Source organism: Zootoca vivipara, chromosome Z1, assembly GCF_965207765.1.
Source record: "Zootoca vivipara chromosome Z1, rZooViv2.hap1.1, whole genome shotgun sequence".
Taxonomy (NCBI): Eukaryota; Metazoa; Chordata; class Lepidosauria; order Squamata; family Lacertidae; genus Zootoca; species Zootoca vivipara.
In genome coordinates, this window is record NC_142583.1 from 4,276,701 (window position 1) to 4,297,547 (window position 20,847).

The window sequence follows — 20,847 nt, forward strand, 5'->3', positions numbered from 1 at the left end:
AGTCTCAATACAGGAATAACTTTACCTTATTCCCAACTTTTTTTACTTCTTTTATTTACACTACTGATGGAGAGTTACAACTGTGATTCATTGCATAAAATCAATAAAGATTAAATAAAAAAAATAAAAAGTTGGGAATTTGACCTTGTGGCAATGCCTATGCTTTGAAACCAGTTTGCCCAGGACAACCAGCTGTGTTGCATCACTGTTTACCATAGGAGTCCCCCTTTACATGGAGGACTTGTCCACTTGTCCCATTCTTCCCAGGCATGGGTCCAAGCGGTATTGCCTTTGCCCCACTGCTTTCCCCCAGGAAATCCTGTAAAATCAGACAATTCCTCTCTGCCAGCCGTCTCCAAACAACGCCTAACTTAGAACAGCTCAGGAACATTGTGTTGCTGAGAATGGGGAGGGGAATCAAATCACTTACCATAGATCACATAGGAAGATGAGCAGGTGAATGAATCCTGGGTGTGTTAGCTGACATTTCGGGGTCTTTTAATAGGGTTGCCTAAGTAAATACGGGAACAAAGTTGACCTCTGGGTTTGTTGGAGGGTTTGGTCTCTGTGTTTATATCTCTGATATATGGCCTGTTGTTGCTGGTGTATGTAACTATTTTAGTCCACATTGGGGCAGGGGAATCCCTACTTATAATTATTGTGAGTCCCTTCTCACCTCCTGCAAATGCTACTGTTTGCTGTAACAGAGAATGGCTGTGCTGATACTAGATTGCACCTGTAGCATCAAATTAAGGCATGCATCAAGTCCCACCACCCAACTAAATCATTCTCTTGCCTCTCTTTGTTGCATCAAAATCTATTGACTATTATTTCTCATGTGACATTGTTAATACTAAAAGTAATGATGTTGACAACATATTGCCTTGATACCTTATTTTAAATAAGTTACCGATTTTCCCAATTCTTTGTTATTCAGCCACAGGATTTTCTGTAGCAATTGTTAGCCATGAAAGTGCTGTGCCTGAGGAAATTGGCTTCCAGAAAGGAGACAGAATTGAAATTATTGGCTACTTTATGAAATGCATGAAGTGGTTTGTGGGAAGACATGCCCCTACTGGCCAAGTTGGTTTTGTGCAGAGTAGCCATGTCAAACCTGAAGACTTTGAGACGACTGCAGCAGAGTACCGGTAAGTACTATGGATGCCCATAAAGCCAGGCAGTTACATCTATCCGCCAACAAATTACACTTTTAGGAATGTTTCTACTGCTGTGCATCGGAGGTCATGAATGTACATCTTTGACTCCAAGTTTGTACCCCAAGTTTGTGCATTGTATCTTTCTTAGGGTCTTGGGGTCCTGGAAGACAGGAAGTTCTGAGTGACTACATCAAGGACCTGTTCCAAGTAACGGTGGACTTTGAACTCAAAAGCTTTCTAGCTAACTATATTGTAATAGACACAGGAATATTCTGTTCTCCAGTTATGCTTACTGCTCTCGAAGGCTAGAAGTGACTTCAATGCATGGGTGTAGCCAGGATTTATGTTAGTGGGGAGTAGGCTTCATGTTGGGGGGGGGCAGAACCTCAGTTAAGTATTTTTATTGATTTACTTGATTTTGGGGGAGCAGCTGCCCCCCTGCCCCCCCTGGCTATGCCCACTAGGTATGTTTACTTGAGGAAAACTAGAGAGAATATTGGAATAATAGCTCTTTCCAAGTGGCAGTTGAGACTGGAAGCCTTCAAGCAAAGAACTGGCAGGTTAGGTCAAAGCAGTACAGTATGAGAGACGCATCCCTGGGTTTGGTTTTGGTGCTCTTGTTGCATGCTTAGGGTTTCCACAGCAGAAAGGGCATCTTAAAGACCCAGCACAACTCTGTGCCCCATTCCCTTTCTAACAGCCTCTACGTTCTGAAGGCCAAAGGTATAAGTTTGTTCCCCTTGTTTTACTCCTCTTGTTCATAGCCAAGGACAGATTAAGGTAGTTGAGGGCTCTGGCACCATTCCCAAAATACCCTCCCCCAGGAACACATGAAATGTTGTTGTTGTTTAGTCGTTCAGTCGTGTGCGACTCTTCGTGACCCCATGGACCATAGCACGCCAGGCACTCCTGTCTTCCGCTGCCTCCCGCAGTTTGGTCAGACTCATGTTGGTGGCTTCGAGAACACTGTCCAACCATCTTGTCCTCTGTCGCCCCCTTCTCCTTGTGCCCTCAATCTTTCCCAGCATCATGGTCTTTTCCAGGGAGTCTTCTCTTCTCATGAGGTGGCCAAAGTATTGGAGCCTCAGCTTCAGGATCTGTCCTTCCAGTGAGCACTCCGGGCTGATTTCCTCGTGAGAAAAGGGAAAACTTGACAGCTATGCTTTCCTCACCCCCACTTCCTGCACCAATTAGTACAACTCCAAGGCTTAAATTAAATCATAAATTGGCCTGATTATTGTGCATTTTAGGCATTTTGGGTAAGTGGGATTGATTCCTAAGCACAGTTATCTTAGGTATTTAGCCACTGGGGTGGCAGACAGTGAAATAAATGATCTGCTTTCTATTTTAAATGTGTGTTGTTGTTTCTTAAAAAAACATTTTACTATTTTACGTATAGGTTAAATAATAAGGAAGTCTGTCTTTTTCTGAATTGCTCAGTAAAAAAATAAAATAAAACAGGCTCCCACTTTCCAATGTTCTGCCTTAACAGCACAACCACTAAGGTAATTAATAGGTTTTTAAAATGTTGCAGAATTGTTTTCTTATTTTATGAATACTAATTTCACTGTGTTAACATTATTATTTTACTTTATATAGCTCTTCAAACATAGTGGGCTGCCTATATTTAAGTTCCCACCAAAATTGCCTTCGCAAGCTAGCACCTCTGGTCTTAACAGTTCCCCTACAAAAAATTCCACATCCCAGGCACTGGCTTGATCTCAAGTGAATCCACAGGAAAGATGCGTCCTGGTTGCTAGGAAGAAATGAAGGGATTCCAAGGACTAGAAAGCGAAACGGAATCAGTAAAGAAAAAGTGCACCTGAAATATACTTGGAGTCGAGAGTGAATTTCATGCTCTTTATTCAGCTCATATCAAGGAGAAGAAGAGAAGAATGGCTCTTTTCCCAAAACCATCTGCTTATATACATTATTTACACAATGGGCCTTGCGTGATTGGCTACTTCAGGGCTACACCTGTGGGCCAATCAGGTTGTGGATTGACTTCTGCCTGCAGCCTGATTGGCTGCTCCTACAGGCCAATCAGGTTGCAGATTCACTTCTGCCAGCCGCCTGATTGGCTGCTCCTGCAGTCCAATCAGGTTGCGGATTCACTTCCACCTGGAGTTGGATTGGGTGGCTCCTGCGGACCAATCAGACTGCTGATTCTGAATCCTATTGTTCTAGGATTCAGCTCAGTACATAACAGCACCAAAGGGGAGGGGAAAACAGTGGCACTTTGAGACCCCAGGGTTTCCTGTAATCTGCTGTCAAAAAATTTACCCATTATTCACAATTCTTACTTCACCATAGCTGCCAAGTTATCCCTTTTTTACAGGGATTTTCCCTTATGCTGAATAGGCTTCCTCGCGAGAAAAGGGAAAACTTGGCAGCTATGTACTTCACCCACTGGCAAAAAGGACTAAAAGGAAAGGGCAGTTGGACTAGATCATCTCACAGGAATTGCTTATTTTTCACATTTTGTTTCATAATTTTCCTTTTAGGAGGGTATAGAGACTTGGGGGTTTGGGGTTTGTTTGTTTTTAATGAAAACTCAGAATTTGTTGCTATTTTGCACCATTATATTGGTCATGTGTTCTTGGCTCCTCCAGGTCTCAAGGACATTATTTCCTCCTGCTTGTCCTTGTCAGGCTACTGCTTACTTTCTCCCTCTTTCTTTAGTCACCCGAACAGCTTTCCTACCACTCCTTCTATGTCCTATGTTGTCTTCTATGTCCTAACTCCTCTGTATCGTGTGCTTCCTTCAGACCACCATGCCTGGCTTTCTTTGAAGATGAGCATTCTTTTTCTGCAAAAGAAAATGCCCTTTTGGAAGAAAATGTAGTGAACCTCTTGGCACAAACATCACATTATAACATTTGCAATTTATATCAATTAGGTAAGCAACTTTCAGATTCAGTAACTTGAGTTCTTCTGGAGAAAGCTAAGGTCTATTACAGTTACCGGGGGGGGGGGGGATATTTTTCGCAAAACATCCATTTATAAAGACAATAACCATCCATATGCCAATTAATATACAATAAGGATAAAATCCTCATTAAATATAAAAACTGCTGTTTCCTGGCTTTGACCTTTCAGCCTTCCTTGTGGCTTCTTTTTGCAAAAATATCACATCAAACAACAGGCAGAATCCAATGTTTTCGTTTTCATTAGAGCCGCTGATAAGACTTGAAATCATGAGCAAGTTGTTCAAAATTCATATTCTGCCTTGCCCTACGGCAAGGCTGGGTGGCGCAGGGCCGCCAGACAGCAGCTGCACTGGAAAACGGGGGGGTGGGGGTGGGTGGGCGCCGGAGGGATCTTCGCACCGCGGCGCCAGGGCACCAGATATGCTTAAGACGGACCTGCTTCAGCACACCACATATGAATTACAATTTCTACTGGCTTCATTCTGTGAAATTTCAGATTCTTATTTACAAAATATATGCAATATGGCTATTGTGATCCAGGGTTGTGCTTAATACGCCAGAAAATGACCAGGTGCAGGTGGATTTAATGAAGAGGATTGTGTTCACATTGCATATTTTGTGTAGTTTCATTCTCTGCAATAACTACAGCGATGGGGTGGCTTAAAAGTTTTCCCTTCTATTATTAGATTGCCAAGAAGATTTTGAATTTGAGAAATCTACCGAGCGAGGTAAAAGGGCAAAGCAGAGGGATTATCAGTATGTGTGTCTCCCCGCACCCCCACCCTTTCCAGACAGCTGCACTGGATTGTGGAAAAGGCTCTGCAGGAAGCAGCTCGATCCTTTCCTGATGCCTTTTCCCTGATTGAAATCCTGTCCCGCTCTTTACTCTGTTTTCCCTAGTTTGTGGTCCAATGTTTTTTCTTGTAGTTTTTGGTATGTCTTCTTGTGCGGTGAGATAAATGTATATCAACAATGTAATGCAGTTTACTTTTTCCTCTGATAAGCAGATTTTGCCCTTTGTCGAGCAGGACCCGACCGGATCTTATTATTTCTGTTGCTATTTTCAGGTGGGGTTCAGTTCCATAGTGGCAAATCCCAGGTTGTGCCATTGCAGTTGATTGCGATGTCTTACACAACAAGCCACTTTCCCAAAATATCAGACTTTTTGCAAAAAAAGAAAGAGACTGAGAAATGCAATGGGAAGTTTGAGATAGCACTTGATTGTATGCAACACCCTCTAGTCTTCCCCATAAACAAATCAGAATGAATGCTCATTAAAGAGCAAACATTGTCTAATCTCTCTGCAGACAAATCAGGATAAATATCCCATAAGCAGGTCATCTGCAAGTGCTCTGAGAATGTTATCAGATGTTGCTTGTGAACTCTATCTATCTATCTATCTATCTATCTATCTATCTATCTATCATCTATCTATCTATCTATCTATCTATCTATCTATCTATCTATCTATCATCTATCATCTATCATCTAGACCAGGCATCCCCAAACTGTGGCCCTCCAGATGTTTTGGCCTACAACTCCCATGATCCCTAGCTAACAGGACCAGTGGTCGGGGAACATGGGAATTGTAGTCCAAAACACCTGGAGGGCCGAAGTCTGGGGATGCCTGATCTAGAAGTACCTCAGGCCGACATGTACCCTTGTTCTGCTTTGCCTATGGAAGTCCCTCTCTCTCATACATGGTTCAAAAACTGACTTCTAACCTGGTAATTAGACTTGGGATGCGGGTGGCACTGTGGTCTAAACCACAGAGCCTGGGGCTTGCCTATCAGAAGGTCGGCGGCATGGGGACAGGAGGGGGCAATTGCCCCCCTAGAAGCAAAAGGCTGAGGGGCGCAGGCACGGCATCCTCAGGCTCCCTCTCCCGGCGCGAAGCTCCAGAGGCGCGCGGGGAGCGTAAGCGGAGGAGCGCTAAACAGGAGTGGGGAGCGTAAGCGGAGGAGGCATCCACAGGCTCGCGTTCCCCTCGCGCTTCTGGAGCTTTGCGCCAGGAGCAGGAGCCTGGGGCCGCCTCCTCGGAAGACCAGGGAGGCACAGGCAACGTAGCCCCGCCCACATTCCCACGGTGGCCCCTCCCCTCCCCTCCCGCCCCTTGCCCCGCCCCTTGCCCCCCTAATTTTTATCCTGGGTACGCCCCTGGTCGGCGGTTCGAATCCCCGCGACGGGGTGAGCTCCTGTTGCTTGCTCCCTGCTCCTGCCAACCTACGGTAGCAGTTTGAAAGCATGAAGTGCAAGTACATAGATAAAAAGGTACCGCTCCGGCGGGAAGGTAAACAGCGTTTCCGTGCACTGCTCTGGTTCGCCAGAAGCGGCTTAGTCATGCTGGCCACATGACCCGGAAGCTGTACGCCGGCTCCCTTGGCCAATAAAGCGAGATGAGCGCTACAACCCCAGAGTCGTCCGTGACTGGACCTAACAGTCAGGGGTCCCTTTACCTTTACCCATTTATCACAATGTGTTCTTATGCTTTCCTTACTTCCTGCAATTCTCTGTCTTTTGTATTTCAGAGATGTCTCATTCCTTCCTTAACAAGCATTCTGGCACAATGAAAGACAATATGGTGCAGTCCTTGATAAAAGTGAGAAGCTCGCAGTTTCACAGGGAAGAGGTCAAGGATGAAAAAAGGCCATTCTCTGCTTCGGATGAGGAGATGCCTTCTAAATCCCAGGATCCACACTTCTGCATATGCCCAGAGGATGGAGTTAGTGGGCCAGAAATCCTGGATTCCTTACTGTTGTTTCTGAACTGCAAAGGATATGAGAGCAGTTTCAAAAACATATATGACCTCTCATTTTCCTTTCTTAGCACCCTATTCCATGGTTATGCCAGCGAGGAAGATCTGGTTGATTATTTTGTACTGGCAAGGGAAGCGGCAAAACGAGCAAGTCTGCCAAGGGCTTTGGCGAGGCTCTGCTATCTCTTGGGGAGAATGAGCGTCCGGAAGTTCAAGCTTTCTCAAGCTCGAGTTTATTTTGAAGAAGCTTTGGCGACAACACTGGGAGATTTTAGTGACCTCTTCCTTATAGCTTCTCTTTATACAAATCTAACTGGCATCTACCTGAAACAAAAGAACAAGGAAAAATGTGCTTGCTTTTTTGAAAAGGTTGCTTCTTTGCTGATGGGAATTCCCAACTACATCAGCAGCACCAGAATGGAATCAGATATTCTGAAGTACGCTTTAAAAAGGGCAGTGCTTAGTCAAAGCAAGTATGCAGAAGCTAGAGCATGCTTCCTTCTAGCAAAACACTATCTGAACTTTCGCCAGGGTGAAGAAGCCCTGCCATTTCTAGAAAGGCTGCAGCTTCTGAATAATGCCTTGGGTTTACAAAATGGCTCATTGTCAGCTGATTGCTATTTTAAGCTAGGTCCACTCTACAGTCAGAAGTGTTTGCCCCACCTTGTGCTAAGCTGTGTTAAGGTTGCCGCCTCTTGCAGCTCATGTAGTTTGCTGGAGTTATTCAGAAGCATTGACTTAGTATTTAAAAATGCTCCCAAAGTCCATTGTTTGAAAACTGTGGGACAAAGACATCCCTCCCAGACTGCGTATTATCTCAGACAAGTACTCCACTTGCTAGAGACCAGCAAAGAACACCCAAAGTTGTGCAGCATGGTTTGTTGCAATCTGTCTCTACTCTATAGCCACCACAAACAGTACGGAAAAGCAATCGACTACATGGAGAAGGCAATAGATACAAATGCACATTCAAGCAGTGAGGAACTTATTGGTCATTTAGTCTCCCTCAGTTGGTTGTATATTCTCCACCAACAAAACACTGTGGCTCTGGACATTTTAAATGTTGTAGTAGAGTCTACACAGAGCAGTCATCAGCAGTTAGGTATTGTTTATAACATGATTGCCATTGTTTTAAAGAGAATGAACAATACCAAGCAGGCAGCTGAAAGCTACTATAAAGCCCTGAGCATTTCAAGAGAGATGGGAATAGTACATAACCAGGCTGTGGCTTTGGCCAACCTTGGGATTCTCTGTCTGCATTCAGCTGCCAGAAGTCTTGGAGAGCATTTCTTAATTAAAGCAGTCACACTGTTTTCTGAACTGCCAAGTGTTGAATGTGGCAGAGATTTTATAGACATCCTTCTCAGGCTAGGATGCTACTATGCCAATGGATTTTATAAAGATAAAGGGAGATGTTGTTATGAATGGGCATTTTTGGTAGCAATGGAAGCAAACCATTTGGAAGGTACGTATATTATCTTGCTTTCAAAACTGGGGTAACTTGTATTTCAGATGCTTAGATGAGAAGTTATCTCCGCAAAGGGAAATATGAGAAAAGTTGGTTCCCTTATTTCCTTTGCAAACTCATTTGCTACTTTTGAATTAGCTTGTTCATTCTTTGTCATAATTATCAATTAAGTGTCCCTTCCTGTGTCCCTTCCCTCATCCTGCTAGAAAAGCTTCTCAGGACAGAGATTGCTACCTCCAAATTCTTCATTTGTTATAATGAGCTGGAACAAGCAATGGATGTAAATACCAGGGTGAGGTGATGAAAACGGCCACTTTCTATCAAACCCCTAATTGGGGATGGGGGAAGAACCTTCAGAAGTTGGGATTCCTAAGCCAACACCTGGTCCAATCAAGGTGCATTGTGACCGGGATCAGATCCTGAGTCCTTTTCAGAATCTGCAGTCCTGTTGATTCCTTTATAACAGTGATGGCCAAACTTGGTCCTCCAGCTGTTTTGGGACTACAATTCCCATAATCCCTGACCACTGGTCCTGTTAACTAGGGATGATGGGAGTTGTAGTCCCAAAACAGCTGGAGAGCCAAGTTTGGCCATCACTGCTTTACAAGGTATCTGAGGGCTGCAGCACTGCTTCCATCTGGTTTAAAAAAGAATGTATTTCAAAACAAAACAAAACAAGACCATAACAGAACTAGACAAAACCATTACAAAATCACAAGACCATTTACAAAATACATCCTAAAACGCATCACGGCAATTGGGGGAGACAAAGAATATACAAGAGAGTCAAATTTTTGATTAAGATTAATATAAATAAAAACTTTCAGTAATCAAACAGCATTCCAGAACGTCTCTTGTGCGAGAGAACTGAGGTTAAAAAACCTTGCAACCTGCAAGGTTCTATGGGGATCCGTGTCTTGCAGCATGTATGCAAGGTGAGACTCAACTGGCTTATCAGCTAGTTTCTGGATTATCGGGTTCAATATACTAACCTGAGCCGCTCTATACATGGGGCAATTGAACATTATATGCTGGAGGGATTCAGTTGACTTGTTGTCACAACCACACAAAACAGAGACCTTGGTAAATCTGTGTCTCAGCACATTTGATGGGAAAACATTAAACCTCGCTTTAATAAAAGCAAATCTGTGTGACGCCACGGAAAGGGAGGTTAGATAAGATGGAACCTGGTAAATTGGGCTAATGCCAATGTTCATCGGTGAACATACCCCTCCGCCCGTTAGAAGATTTTGTTGTATGTGTATGTGTTTTGTTTGATTGATTGTTGCCATAAACACTGAAAGCGGCCATTCCCCCCCCCCTGTACAATTTCCTTTGAGAGTGGCAGACTGACAGCTTGCCCTGTTCAATGTATGTGTTGGCCACTTCAGCTGGATGACCAAGATTCTTAGAATGAAAGTAATTATAGACCAGTGGATAAAAAATGCAGCATTTTTTTATTTGTCTAATTCATCAGTGTCAATAAGCCAGGGAGTTCTTGTGTACGAAGCATGAGTTCAGCCTATTATAAATTACTCTGAACCTTCAGGAAAACATGGGATATCCAAGCCATATCTCTATGCAGGGGCCTTGCAATAGCAAGTGTGGTCCCTTGGAACCAGCATGTTCCATTAAATCATTTGTTCCCTTTTCTTTATAGGGCAGCTACGGGCCGTTCAGCATCTGTGTCAGTTCTACAGTACGGTTCTTCCAGACGAAGCTCTGTGTGTCGTCTACAATGAGTATCAACTCTCCTTAGTTAGGAAAACATCCGACAAAGTCATGGAGGGGCAGATACTGGAAACGATCAGTCAGCTGTATCTATCTTTAGGCACAGAAAGGTAACAACAGGCAGAACAGGAAGCTGATTTGTCTCAATTTGAAAGCTTTTTAGTTACATTGCTAGTTTTATGTCAGTGAGCCAGACCCCAAGGTGCCCTTCTGCATGCAAAAAGCCACCTTCCACTCGCGGGAAAACTTTTTTACACCTCGTGCTAGAGCTTTATGCAAGAAAAGTGAAACGAATGCAAAGAGCTTCTGTTTGGCCTTGAGCTGCCTTCACCAGCCTGGGACTGTCCAGAGCTTTTGATCTACAACAGTTTTTGGACTACAATTAGCAGGGGCTAAAAGGAGTTGCAATTCCAAACCTCTTGAGGTCAGCAGGTTGATCTGCCCTAGAGCAGGGATCCCCAAACTAAGGCCCGGGGGCCAGATGTGGCCCAATTGCCTTCTAAATCCGGCCCGCGGATGGTTCAGGAATCAGCATGTTTTTACATGAGTAGAATGTGTCCTTTTATTTAAAATGCATCTCTGGGTTATTTGTGGGGCCTGCCTGATGTTTTTACATGAGTAGAATGTGTCCTTTTATTTAAAACGCATCTCTGGGTTATTTGTGGGGCATAGGAATTGGTTCATATTTTTTTTCCAAAATATAGTCCGGCCCCCCACAAGGTCTGAGGGACAGTGGACCGGCCCCCTGCTGAAAAAGTTTGCTGACCCCTGCCCTAGAGCTTGTGCAGCCTCTTTCTCAAGTGGATATGTAAGAGCTGCCACAGGCTATATCAGGCATCCCCAAACTGCGGCGCTCCAGATGTTTTGGCCTACAACTCCCATGATCCTTAGCTAACAGGACCAGTGGTCGGGGAAGATGGGAATTGTAGTCCAAAACATCTGGAGGGCCGAAGTTTAGGGATGCCTGGGCTACATGTTAGCCCTGTAAAGCTGTTGTGCAGTGTGCTTGGATGTTTTCTTTTTTGACTCTTAGTTTTTTTGTATCCTACCCATTTTCCCCATATTATTTTGATGCTCTTAGCTGCAGCAGCACAGAGGTGCAGAGAGGCAGCAACTAAAGATGCCGGTGAGGCCCTGCTACTGGGCCACAACTGGAAAAGAACTTCAGTGCCCTGTTAAGTCTGACTCAAAGGAGAGGCAAGCTCTATAGGTGCCTGGATCTAGCTTGGATAGAAACTAGAGTCAGAAAACAATTGCTGACTCCCAGTGTGCCAGGTGTTGCTGAACTACAACTTCCATGACTTGTGTAGCAAGCGCCATTTCTTTCTGTTATTCTGTTTTGGGAAATGGGATGCCATTGATAAGAAGCAAATCCCCGTTTCTCATGCCAGAAAATGGAATGATCAGGGCAGGGAGCATGTTTAGGTCTGCAGTCTGACTCTTAAATAAGTGAATGGCTGCCATGTGGGGGACCACACGCACTCAGACACAACATTGCCACAAGGACAAGCCCCCTTCATCACTGCTCCTGGTGAATGGCTTGACCACTATGGATCGGAAGTAATAAGGGAGACTTGCACAATTTGTTAGCCTTCCCTCCATACACGCAGCCATCCTCAGGGCTGCCCCAGGATGTTTTGGAAGAGAAAATGGCACACACACACACACACCTGCTGCTGTCCTAGTCTAATGTTTGATAAATAGCCATCTGATATTTCATCTTAAGCTTCAAGTAAATTATTAGTTGAAAGGTGTTTGTGTTTTACTTGGACCATGAACTGTCAGTATTAAAGCAACCTATGGATATATTATGATGGTCCGCGGTGACTTTGACAACAATAGCATGTGGTAGCTGGAAGAAGCTTCCTTGAAAACAAAGTGGCACACAATGTTAGTGGGGACAGGTGTCTCCTTTCCTTACTCTGATTTCTTTTAGGGCATACAGATCTGCCCTGGAGTACACCAAAAGAAGCCTTGGAATATTCATTGATCTTCAAGCAAAAGAGAGGGAGGCACAGGCTTGGCTCCAGGCAGGAAAGATATATTACAAATTGAGGCAGAACGAGCTTGTAGATCTTTATATCCAGGTAAGATTAATGCTGCCTTGGGAAGTGAAGCTGTAATGGGATACAATAAGGATACAAGGATAGCCTTGTTAAAAAGAGATTGCATAGGTTAAAAATACAGTTTAATGTCATCTTTGTCTTCTGTTATTTTGCCTCAGTGATAGAGCAACTGTCTAACTCTGTCGGGAGCATATAAATTAGGAACATGTTAATCTGATTAGAAAGCAAAGGGAGAGAACAAGTGGTGCCAAATGAGGGATCTGCAAAGAGACGTCGTCATACTGAGATATTTGCAAGCTTTATAGATGCTATGTGTGTTTGAAGCATAGTCCAAGTGGGTGGGTGTGCAGCTGTTTTAAAAGGTATCTTCACATCCTCCCAGAAACAAGAGGCAAGCTCTGTGAGATCACCTGTAAAAGTATTGGATAACAGAATAGAGGAAATGAAAGTTTTGGAAGGGAACTCTGGTGTTCAGGTGAGCCCCAGTGAACTCTGGTGTTCAGGTGAGCCCTGCCACTTTCCCTCGGGAAAACCTGATGTTTGCCACTGAATTGGAGCAAACGTCACTTGGGTTTTATCCAGATTGACGCTTGCTCCAATTTAGTGCCAAAGAGTGTGTTTCCTGGGGTAAAACGGCAGGACAAAGGCAAAACTGCTTGGACCCGTGTTTCCTAGGCATGCGATGATCAGAACGGTGGACAAGACAAGTTACTGACATCACCTCCGATTTGTTAGAGCAGGAGCAGCTGGTGTGGCCGGGTGATGCCTTGGATTGCTGCCAGTTACTTGGGCAGGCCAGGGCAGGATGGCAGCAAGGTTAGGCTTGCATGGGTCCAATCCGGTGCTCATCCTGCTCTTCCCTGACCTCATCCAGGCAAACAGCAGTGATGCTGGTGTTGGGCACTGTCCCACCACAGTGACTGCTCCTGCTTTAAAGCCAAGAAAACCCTTAATAAAAACTTTTTAAAAGAAGAAAGAAAAGAAAGGTTGTATTGAAATACTCCAGGAGTAGCCAGTGTGACACCCTCCAGGTGCGGCTGCCACCAGTCCTGGCTACAGACCATTCTGGCTGGGCTGATGCTCTCTACCCGATGTAGTGCTTCTGTTTGAAACAGTCACTATTGTTGCTTTAGAGGTCCAAAATTATGAAATCTCTCTCTCTCTCTCTCTCCTCCCTCCTCTCTCTAGGTTGCCCAAAATGCTGCTCTGTGTACTCACGATCCTAATTTGCAAATGGAATTGTTTGAAGCTTCAGGAGACATATTTTTTAATGGAGAATGGGAAAAGGAAAAAGCAGTGCCTTTCTACAGGGTTGGTTTTGATTGATTGATTTATTACGGTTCTTGACCAGCACACATAAATATGCAATACATAAAACAATAAAAGAAAAACAGTAATAATCTAAAAAATAGGCAATAAATATAGGTTTTAACAATTGTTTAAAAGAAAACTGATTAAAAGGAGTGTTACTACTTAGGGAGGTAGACTACAGCAGTTAATAACACTGGGTCCTCTTTAGCTAGTCCTCAAGATGTTCTGAAGATATTTGGACACTGCTAATTAGATTAGACCGAATTTTTATGACTCTAGCACAGAATTTGGCTACCTTCGCTGACACATTAGAGTTAGCATCGGAAAGAAGCCACTCTATATAGAAATTATCCGAGCGTGGGTTGGTTTTCTGTTCTTAATCTTTCTAACTCTGCGCTGTCCGCTCCTGGTCGGAGGGATGAGGCTGCAGTTGTGGCCCATATGAAATAATGCAGTGTGGTGATCTTCTTTGTGGAAACACATTTTCCAGTAATTGTTAAAAAAGTTTTTGGTGGTTTTTTTTTTGTACTCCTTTTAGGACAAGGCTCTACCACTTGCTATTAAGATGAAGAACAGCAGTGCTGAGCTCCGACTCTTCAACAAACTGGTGGGATTGCTGTTAACTCTAAAGGTGTATGAGGAATGTCTGGAGTATGCACAAACAGCGTTAATGCTCAGTGTCAATTTAGGTAAGGAGAATATCTGGAAAACTGTATAGAAGTCTTTTAAAAGTCACTTGGGGCCTATTCAGACATGCATATACATCGCTGCATTTCATGGTGCTTAAAAATGGGCAACTCAACAATGTATGAACTATCTGTTGAAAGCATGTTGAAGGGGCACCAATCTTCTCTTTGTGGATGATGACCCATTTAGAGACTGCCTTTTCCCTATATGAGTCCACCTGCCAGCTGAGGTCATCTTTGAGGACGGTAATTCATGCTCTTGTCAGCTCATGACATTGAAGCATTTGCAGCAATCAGCAAGGCCTTCTCTGCAGCTGCCATGATGTCATAGGAGGATTTCCAGAAGGGAAATGTGAGCTTCTTCCTCCTGAACTCTCGGAGTCAGATGTTTTTATGGTTATACCACTGCTGGTAGTTGTTTCTGTGATAGGCTTTCAACTAATTTTGCTTCTAAATTTGTTGTATGCTACCTTGAGGTTAGGGACCCAGGTGGCGCTGTGGGTTAAACCACTGAGCCTAGGGCTTGCTGATCAGAAGGTTGGTGGTTCGAATCCCTGTGACAGGGTGAGCTCCCGTTGCTTGGTCCCAGCTCCTGCCAACCTAGCAGTTCGAAAGCACGTCAAAATGCAAGTAGATAAATAGGAACCGCTACAGCGGGAAGGAAATGGTGTTTCCATGTGCTGCTCTGGTTTGCCAGAAGCGGCTTTGTCATGCTGGCCACATGACCTGGAAGCTGTACAGCAGCTCCCTCGGCCAATAATGCGAGATGAGCGTGCAACCCCAGAGTCGGTCACGACTGGACCTGATGGTCAGGGGTCCCTTTACCTTTACCTTTAGGTTAATGGGCAGTATCCAGCAAAGTAGTTTCATGCAAGGATTTCTGTGTGTGCAACAAAACTTCATCTCCCCAGATCTGCTCTAGAGGGTTGAGGGAAAACCCAGAAAAGATTTGGAGGCATGTGAGAGAGGGGGAGGGGAAGCTGTGTTGTGCCACCAGAAGTCATTGCACTAATGGATCTACTTGGTTGGTTTACCACCTAATTGCAATACAATAGGTCAGTTGGAATATACTAAATTAAAAACAAGCAAATCAATAAACGAGGTTGCATATTCATCACTTTGTGACTGCATATGTAAACCAGTCCTTAGATTTCTCTGAAATGTTTCCATGTCTCATGCTGTGAGCACAATCTGTGTGCTACTATCTTTATTCCTTTATACTAGAACAGATGTTCCTCCTCTTGCTACAACAGGATTAACTCAGGGTTAAAAGAACTTGAAGTCTACAAGGCAAACTGAGCAATCCTCGAGCGACCTTTTGCTTTTAATTTAGTGTTTACCCAGTTTTGCATAGTTGGATATTAATCTTTAGTTACAATGTTTGTTGACTACCGTATAGTTGGGAGCTGTCCAGAGTAGCTGGGGAAACACAGCCAGATGGGCGGGGTATGAATGAATAAATAAATGAATAAATGATAATAATTATTTTAGTATAACAGAAACCACCTATGCACTTCCGCTGGGCTGCTCTGTGCAGGGAGTGAGGGAGCAGGAAGGCGGGTGGGGGAGGGAATATTGAGGGGGACTGTTTCCCCAGAATAAAATTATTGAGGGGTAGGCCCCAGCCCCCAGTTGTTTCCTATGGATGTGACTTGCCCTTTTAATGGCTGGAATGGAGTAGGCTGCACATTCAGAGCTGTCTATACACACATGCATGTCTCCATCTAGCCAAGCAAGACACATTATCAGAATCCAAGGACGCATTGCAGACAGGAACAGGAATGCCCCATAGGCAGGAACAGTGATGGGTCTGGCCTGGGGAGAGTCGCAAGGGCTGGATAGACCACCTGGAAGGCATCATTTGGCCCTCAAACTTCAGGTTCCCAATCCTTGTTCTGGGGCCGTGTCAGGCTGTTATCGTATTTATAAAGGAGCAAGATAATGCTTGCCTCATTTCAAAGGGGCTTCATGTAGCCAGTGGAATTAGCCCAAGGAGCGAGAATGACCACCTTCTCTTTCGATTCCCAGTAACAGTTTCCATCTTTGGATTACCTGTGTCTTTTAATCAAACTAGTAGTGAAAGGGGATCTTATAGGTGTAAGAGGAATACATGCCTATATGTGATATTGGTGCATTTCTCTTTTAGTATAAGCAGCTGGCCAGATTAAAAAGACTCCCTTCTTCTGTCCTAAATGAATCCACAACCTCATGCAGCCATAAGGGGGCAAACAGATAGTGCAGGTTTTACTTCACAAATGCAGACTTTGAACCTTGCGAGGGGAAACAGATGTATGTGTTGGTGGCTGGGGAAAGCTGAAAATGGTTCGCAGGACAATAGTTAACCAGCCGCTTCTCACCTAAGGCCCCAAATACTCTTTTATGAAGATGACAGAGAAGGGATCAACAGGTTGAAGTTTGACCCTGGATGTTTGAATGCCAGTCCACTGAAAAACTTGTGTGTTAATACGATACTTAAGTTCTGCCTGCAATGGCCCCTTCACACACGCACATGTGGAGCATGTATGTGTGAATCTGGCTCAAGTCATTCATAGATGCATACAGTGCTGTGCTTGTTTGTTTTAACCTTTCTTTCTTTCTTTGATTTCCATGCTGATTCCTTTGCTTACCTCATTAGGGAATCTGTTGAATGAAAGGATAGCCTATCACCGGCTGGCTGTTGTCTACCATCATCTAGGGCAATGTGAGCTTACTGAGCACTTCTTCTTAAAAGCCTTGTCTCTCTGCCCCTCACCTCTCGAGTTCGATGAGGAAGCCCTATACTACGTCAAAGTGTACCTTGTTCTTGGAGACATTACGTTCTATGACTTAAAGGTGAGACACTTGGATGGAATTGATATATGAATACGGAAAATATTTTTGCATGCTCTGGATTAAGTAACGGCACCAAGATTATACAGTCCTGCCATGACTAGGTGGGCTGGATTCCAGTATTCTAAATCAAAAATATCCTACGAGGTGCTACCTTAGGAATAGTTTGTCTATTTGCTTGCTGGTGTGAAATGAATTGGTCCATTTAATTCCCTCTTCAGATGATTAGTGGGTGAAAGGTTAGTGTACGCTCCTACAACTGGCTGCTGTTTCTGTCTTCCAAACATTTGTCACTTGTTTTTCAAGTTCAAATTTGCAGAAACACATTTTAAAAAGTGAAACAATCAGTTCAAGGTTTGGGGATTTTGCTTGCAGCCACTTTTTTTTCGTTGCTGAGGATTGGAGTGCTGTCTTGGTCTCAAAGATGATGAATAAGGGGATGAGAGAGGAGAGTGGGGTGGCCTTGGTTTTAGTCTTATTGCTGGGTTTTGCTTATGTTTTCATAACATTGAGTTTCTGAGCTGTTCCATAATTTTATGGAGCAGATCAGATTCAACACCAAATATGACAGTCAGATACAGCGCCGGTGCTAGGGCTTTTTGCGCCCTAGGCTAAATCACCTTCTGGTGCCTCCCCCGGCACATGCGTCATGATGCGTGCATCGTGCGTCATGACGCGTGCACAACGCCGCCAACGCCGCTGCGTCCCCTCCATAGGCGGGAGGGCGCTGAGCTCTCATTTTGGCTTGCGCGCCTCCCGCCTATGGAGGGGACGCTGTGAGTTGTTCAGCAGCCGCGGCAGCGAGCGAGGGGTGGCGTCGGCAGCAACAGCGCCCATAGCTGAAGGTTTCAGCTACGGGCGCTGCCGCCGCCACCGCTCGCTCGTTGCTCCCGGTTCTGGCTCCGGCAACGCGCGTGGAGGCGTCGGCGGGAGGGCGGGCAGGCAGGAGGCTCGACAGCGCCCCCTCCATTTAGGCACCCTAGGCCATTGCCTGGTTTGCCTAAATGGAGGCGCCGGCCCTGGTCAGATACCATCCTGTCACTAAATACAGCGGGAAATATAACAGGGAGAAGCATGAAGTTTAAAGCGTCTGAAAGTCTTTGTGTCCCCTAGGGCATCTCTGTGTGTGCATGGGTTGCAGTTTCTGTGTGCACGTTCATGTGCCTTTGTGACCACATGAATGTAGTCATTTTTATGGCTCCAAAATCTATTTTGATTCTGAGGTCCATTGTAGGCATGAACCTGGGTCTTTGTTTACCTGTTCTGGAGAACCTTTAGAAAAAATACTATATTGCTTCCTTTATTGGATGGAGAAAATCCAAATTTAGTGAGATAAAGTACAGGCTGCTACTTGGATGATGAGGCCATAAAGCAAAACAAAAATAGGCACAACAACTTGCCCTCTTCTAGGAATTGGAGTGGCTACTACAGTTATAAAAGGGAACAAATAGTTGCCACACTTCACAAAAAGTAGCAATTCCACTGCCTACAAGGTGTGATGGTTATTCGTAGGTATTATTTAGAATATTTGTAAATTGTTGCTGGTATAAAATTCCACCGTGGCTCATATTTTGCTGCACTGTTTCAGGACCCTTTTGATGCTGCCGGATACTATAACTTGGCCCTTGCAGCTGCCATGGACTTGGGAAACAAAAAGGCTCAACTGAAGGTTTACACAAGACTTGCGATAATTTACCACAACTTCCTGGTGGACCGAGAGAAGTCTCTCTACTTCTACCAAAAGGCAAGAGCCTTCGCCACAGAGCTTAATATTCGCAGAATAAATCTAGCCCCTGATCAACGTCTGAGGGCATCAAGGGCACCGTTGAAAAATGCCAAATGAGGACTTGACATCAGGGGACTTTGTGCTGAGAGCAAATTGTAACATAGTCTTTTGCATGTGAAATGGTACACGGCGCATAGGGTTACTGACCTGAATGCGGCTACTTTAGCTCTTGCATACAGAAATGTGTTTGCAAATGTGTCTTCTGTCCCCGAATGAGCAGCTGTATGGGGTCCAGTGAAATGAGAGCAAAAGGTTCCTGGAGAGCTTTGGCAACAATCCATCCTACAAGCAGATTTTGGACCAAATTGTTCACATACTAACTGTTGGAAACAGAGGAATCTTAAAATACGATTAACTGAAATAATAAAGATACTGACTGACTAATCCTTAAACTTCTCATGCTCCCTCTGTAATTAGTATGAATGTTCTGGGATGTGATTGTGAAATATTTGTTTCCAAGTGGGGCTCGGGAATAAAATGTTGTAATATATCCCATTCACATCTATACCTGAGCTAGTGTGTGAGCGAGCTGAAAACAAGTTGACATGAGACAAATGTAAAATGACAGAATAATGAAGGAGTAAGCGAAGGAACAAGGCAAATTTTGAGCTGGTGCAAATTGTCCCTGTGTCTCTCTCCACTGCCCATAGAGAAAGTTCCACCACCGTTTGTTTGTTTACTGGAAGTGGGTTTGTTGCACAACAGCACCAAATCTACTTTAATTGCACAACCTACATTTTCCAGTCTGTGGCCAAACTTCACTTACCAAAGAATACCAGTTGGGAGGCAGCCCAAGTATGTACACAGGGTTGTACACATTTAGCTAAAAAGGTTTATAACTTCTCTGCCCGTGAGAGGGTGCTCTGTGTCTTTAAGACAGGCTGCTGAATGCAAGAGCAAAAAGAAAGTTTCCCCATAACATTAAATGTGTTAAATACATTTGATAAAACTAGGCTTAGGAAGAGCCGCTTCAAATAACCAGTCCATCTGCTACGAAATACAGCTGTGTGTCATAAAGAAGAAAGAAAATCAGGGCAATAGATTTTGTGTGTTGTTGTTGTTGTTGTTGTTTTGCAGAAGTAGGAACACAAAATAACCTATTGTAGGTGCCAGGGCAAGAACAAGGTTCCATGTGGCTGGGAACTGCAGCACTCACAAGGAAGCCTGAGTAAACAGAGCAAGATCCTGTTGGCAGTAGTAGAGGAGAGCTGTGGCACAAAGTTTTGGGCAGATTAGGTTAAACCACAGAGTCTAGAGCTTGCTGATCAGAAGGTCAGCAGTTCGAATCCCTGCAACGGGGGGAGCTTCCGTTGCTTGGTCCCAGCTCCTGTCCACCTAGCAGTTCGAAAGCACATCAAAGTGCAAGTAGATAAGTAGGGACCGCTCCGGCAGGAAGGTAAACGGTGTTTCATGCGCTGCTCTGGTTCACCAGAAGCAGCTTTGTCATGCTGGCCACATGACCCGGAAGCTGTCTGCGGACAACGCCGGCTCCCTCGGCCTATAGAGCGAGATGAGCGCCGCAACCACAGAGTCGGACATGACTGGACCTGATGGTCAGGGGACCCTTTACCTGAAATTGCACAAGGAAGACAATCAAGCTGCACACTCTACATGATAGATGACAAAGAAGCACACCCAAGAGTGGGGGAAAAATTATAGAGTATCTTAAAGACCACTGTAGAGATCTAAAAACGCTAGTGGGATTATTATAACACTTATTGTTGTTGTTGTTTAGTCGTTTAGTTGTGTCCGACTCTTCGTGACCCCATGGACCATAGCACGCCAGGCACTCCTGTTTTCCACTGCCTCCCGCAGTTTGGTCAAACTCATGTTCGTAGCTTCGAGAACACTGTCCAACCATCTTGTCCTCTGTCGTCCCCTTCTCCTAGTGCCCTCCATCTTTCCCAACATCAAGGTCTTTTCCAAGGATTCTTCTCTTCTCATGAGGTGGCCAAAGTATTGGAGCCTCAGCTTCACGATCTGTCCTTCCAGTGAGCACTCAGGGCTGATTTCCTTTAGAATGTATAGGTTTGATCTTCTTGCAGTCCATGGGACTATCAAGAGTCTCCTCCAGCACCATAATTCAAAAGCATCAATTCTTCGGCGATTAGCCTTCTTTATGGTCCAG

At 44.5% G+C, this 20,847-nt stretch overlaps 1 protein-coding gene across 2 annotated transcripts in view; it reads left to right on the forward strand.

The window, feature by feature from the left end:
- Nucleotides 1–19,111, forward strand: part of SH3TC1 (SH3 domain and tetratricopeptide repeats 1) — a 33,477-nt gene extending 14,366 nt beyond the window's left edge. For both annotated transcript variants that reach the window (XM_088657616.1, XM_088657618.1), the window contains 10 exons: nt 938–1,148; nt 3,926–4,056; nt 4,774–4,815; nt 6,616–8,307; nt 9,971–10,151; nt 11,978–12,128; nt 13,296–13,418; nt 13,957–14,107; nt 16,740–16,936; nt 18,522–19,111. In XM_088657616.1, the coding sequence (XP_088513742.1) occupies nt 938–1,148; nt 3,926–4,056; nt 4,774–4,815; nt 6,616–8,307; nt 9,971–10,151; nt 11,978–12,128; nt 13,296–13,418; nt 13,957–14,107; nt 16,740–16,936; nt 18,522–18,776 (3,134 nt within the window). In that variant the 3' untranslated portion in view covers nt 18,777–19,111. The remainder of the gene's footprint in view (nt 1–937; nt 1,149–3,925; nt 4,057–4,773; nt 4,816–6,615; nt 8,308–9,970; nt 10,152–11,977; nt 12,129–13,295; nt 13,419–13,956; nt 14,108–16,739; nt 16,937–18,521) is intronic.
- Nucleotides 19,112–20,847: the final 1,736 nt, after the last annotated feature.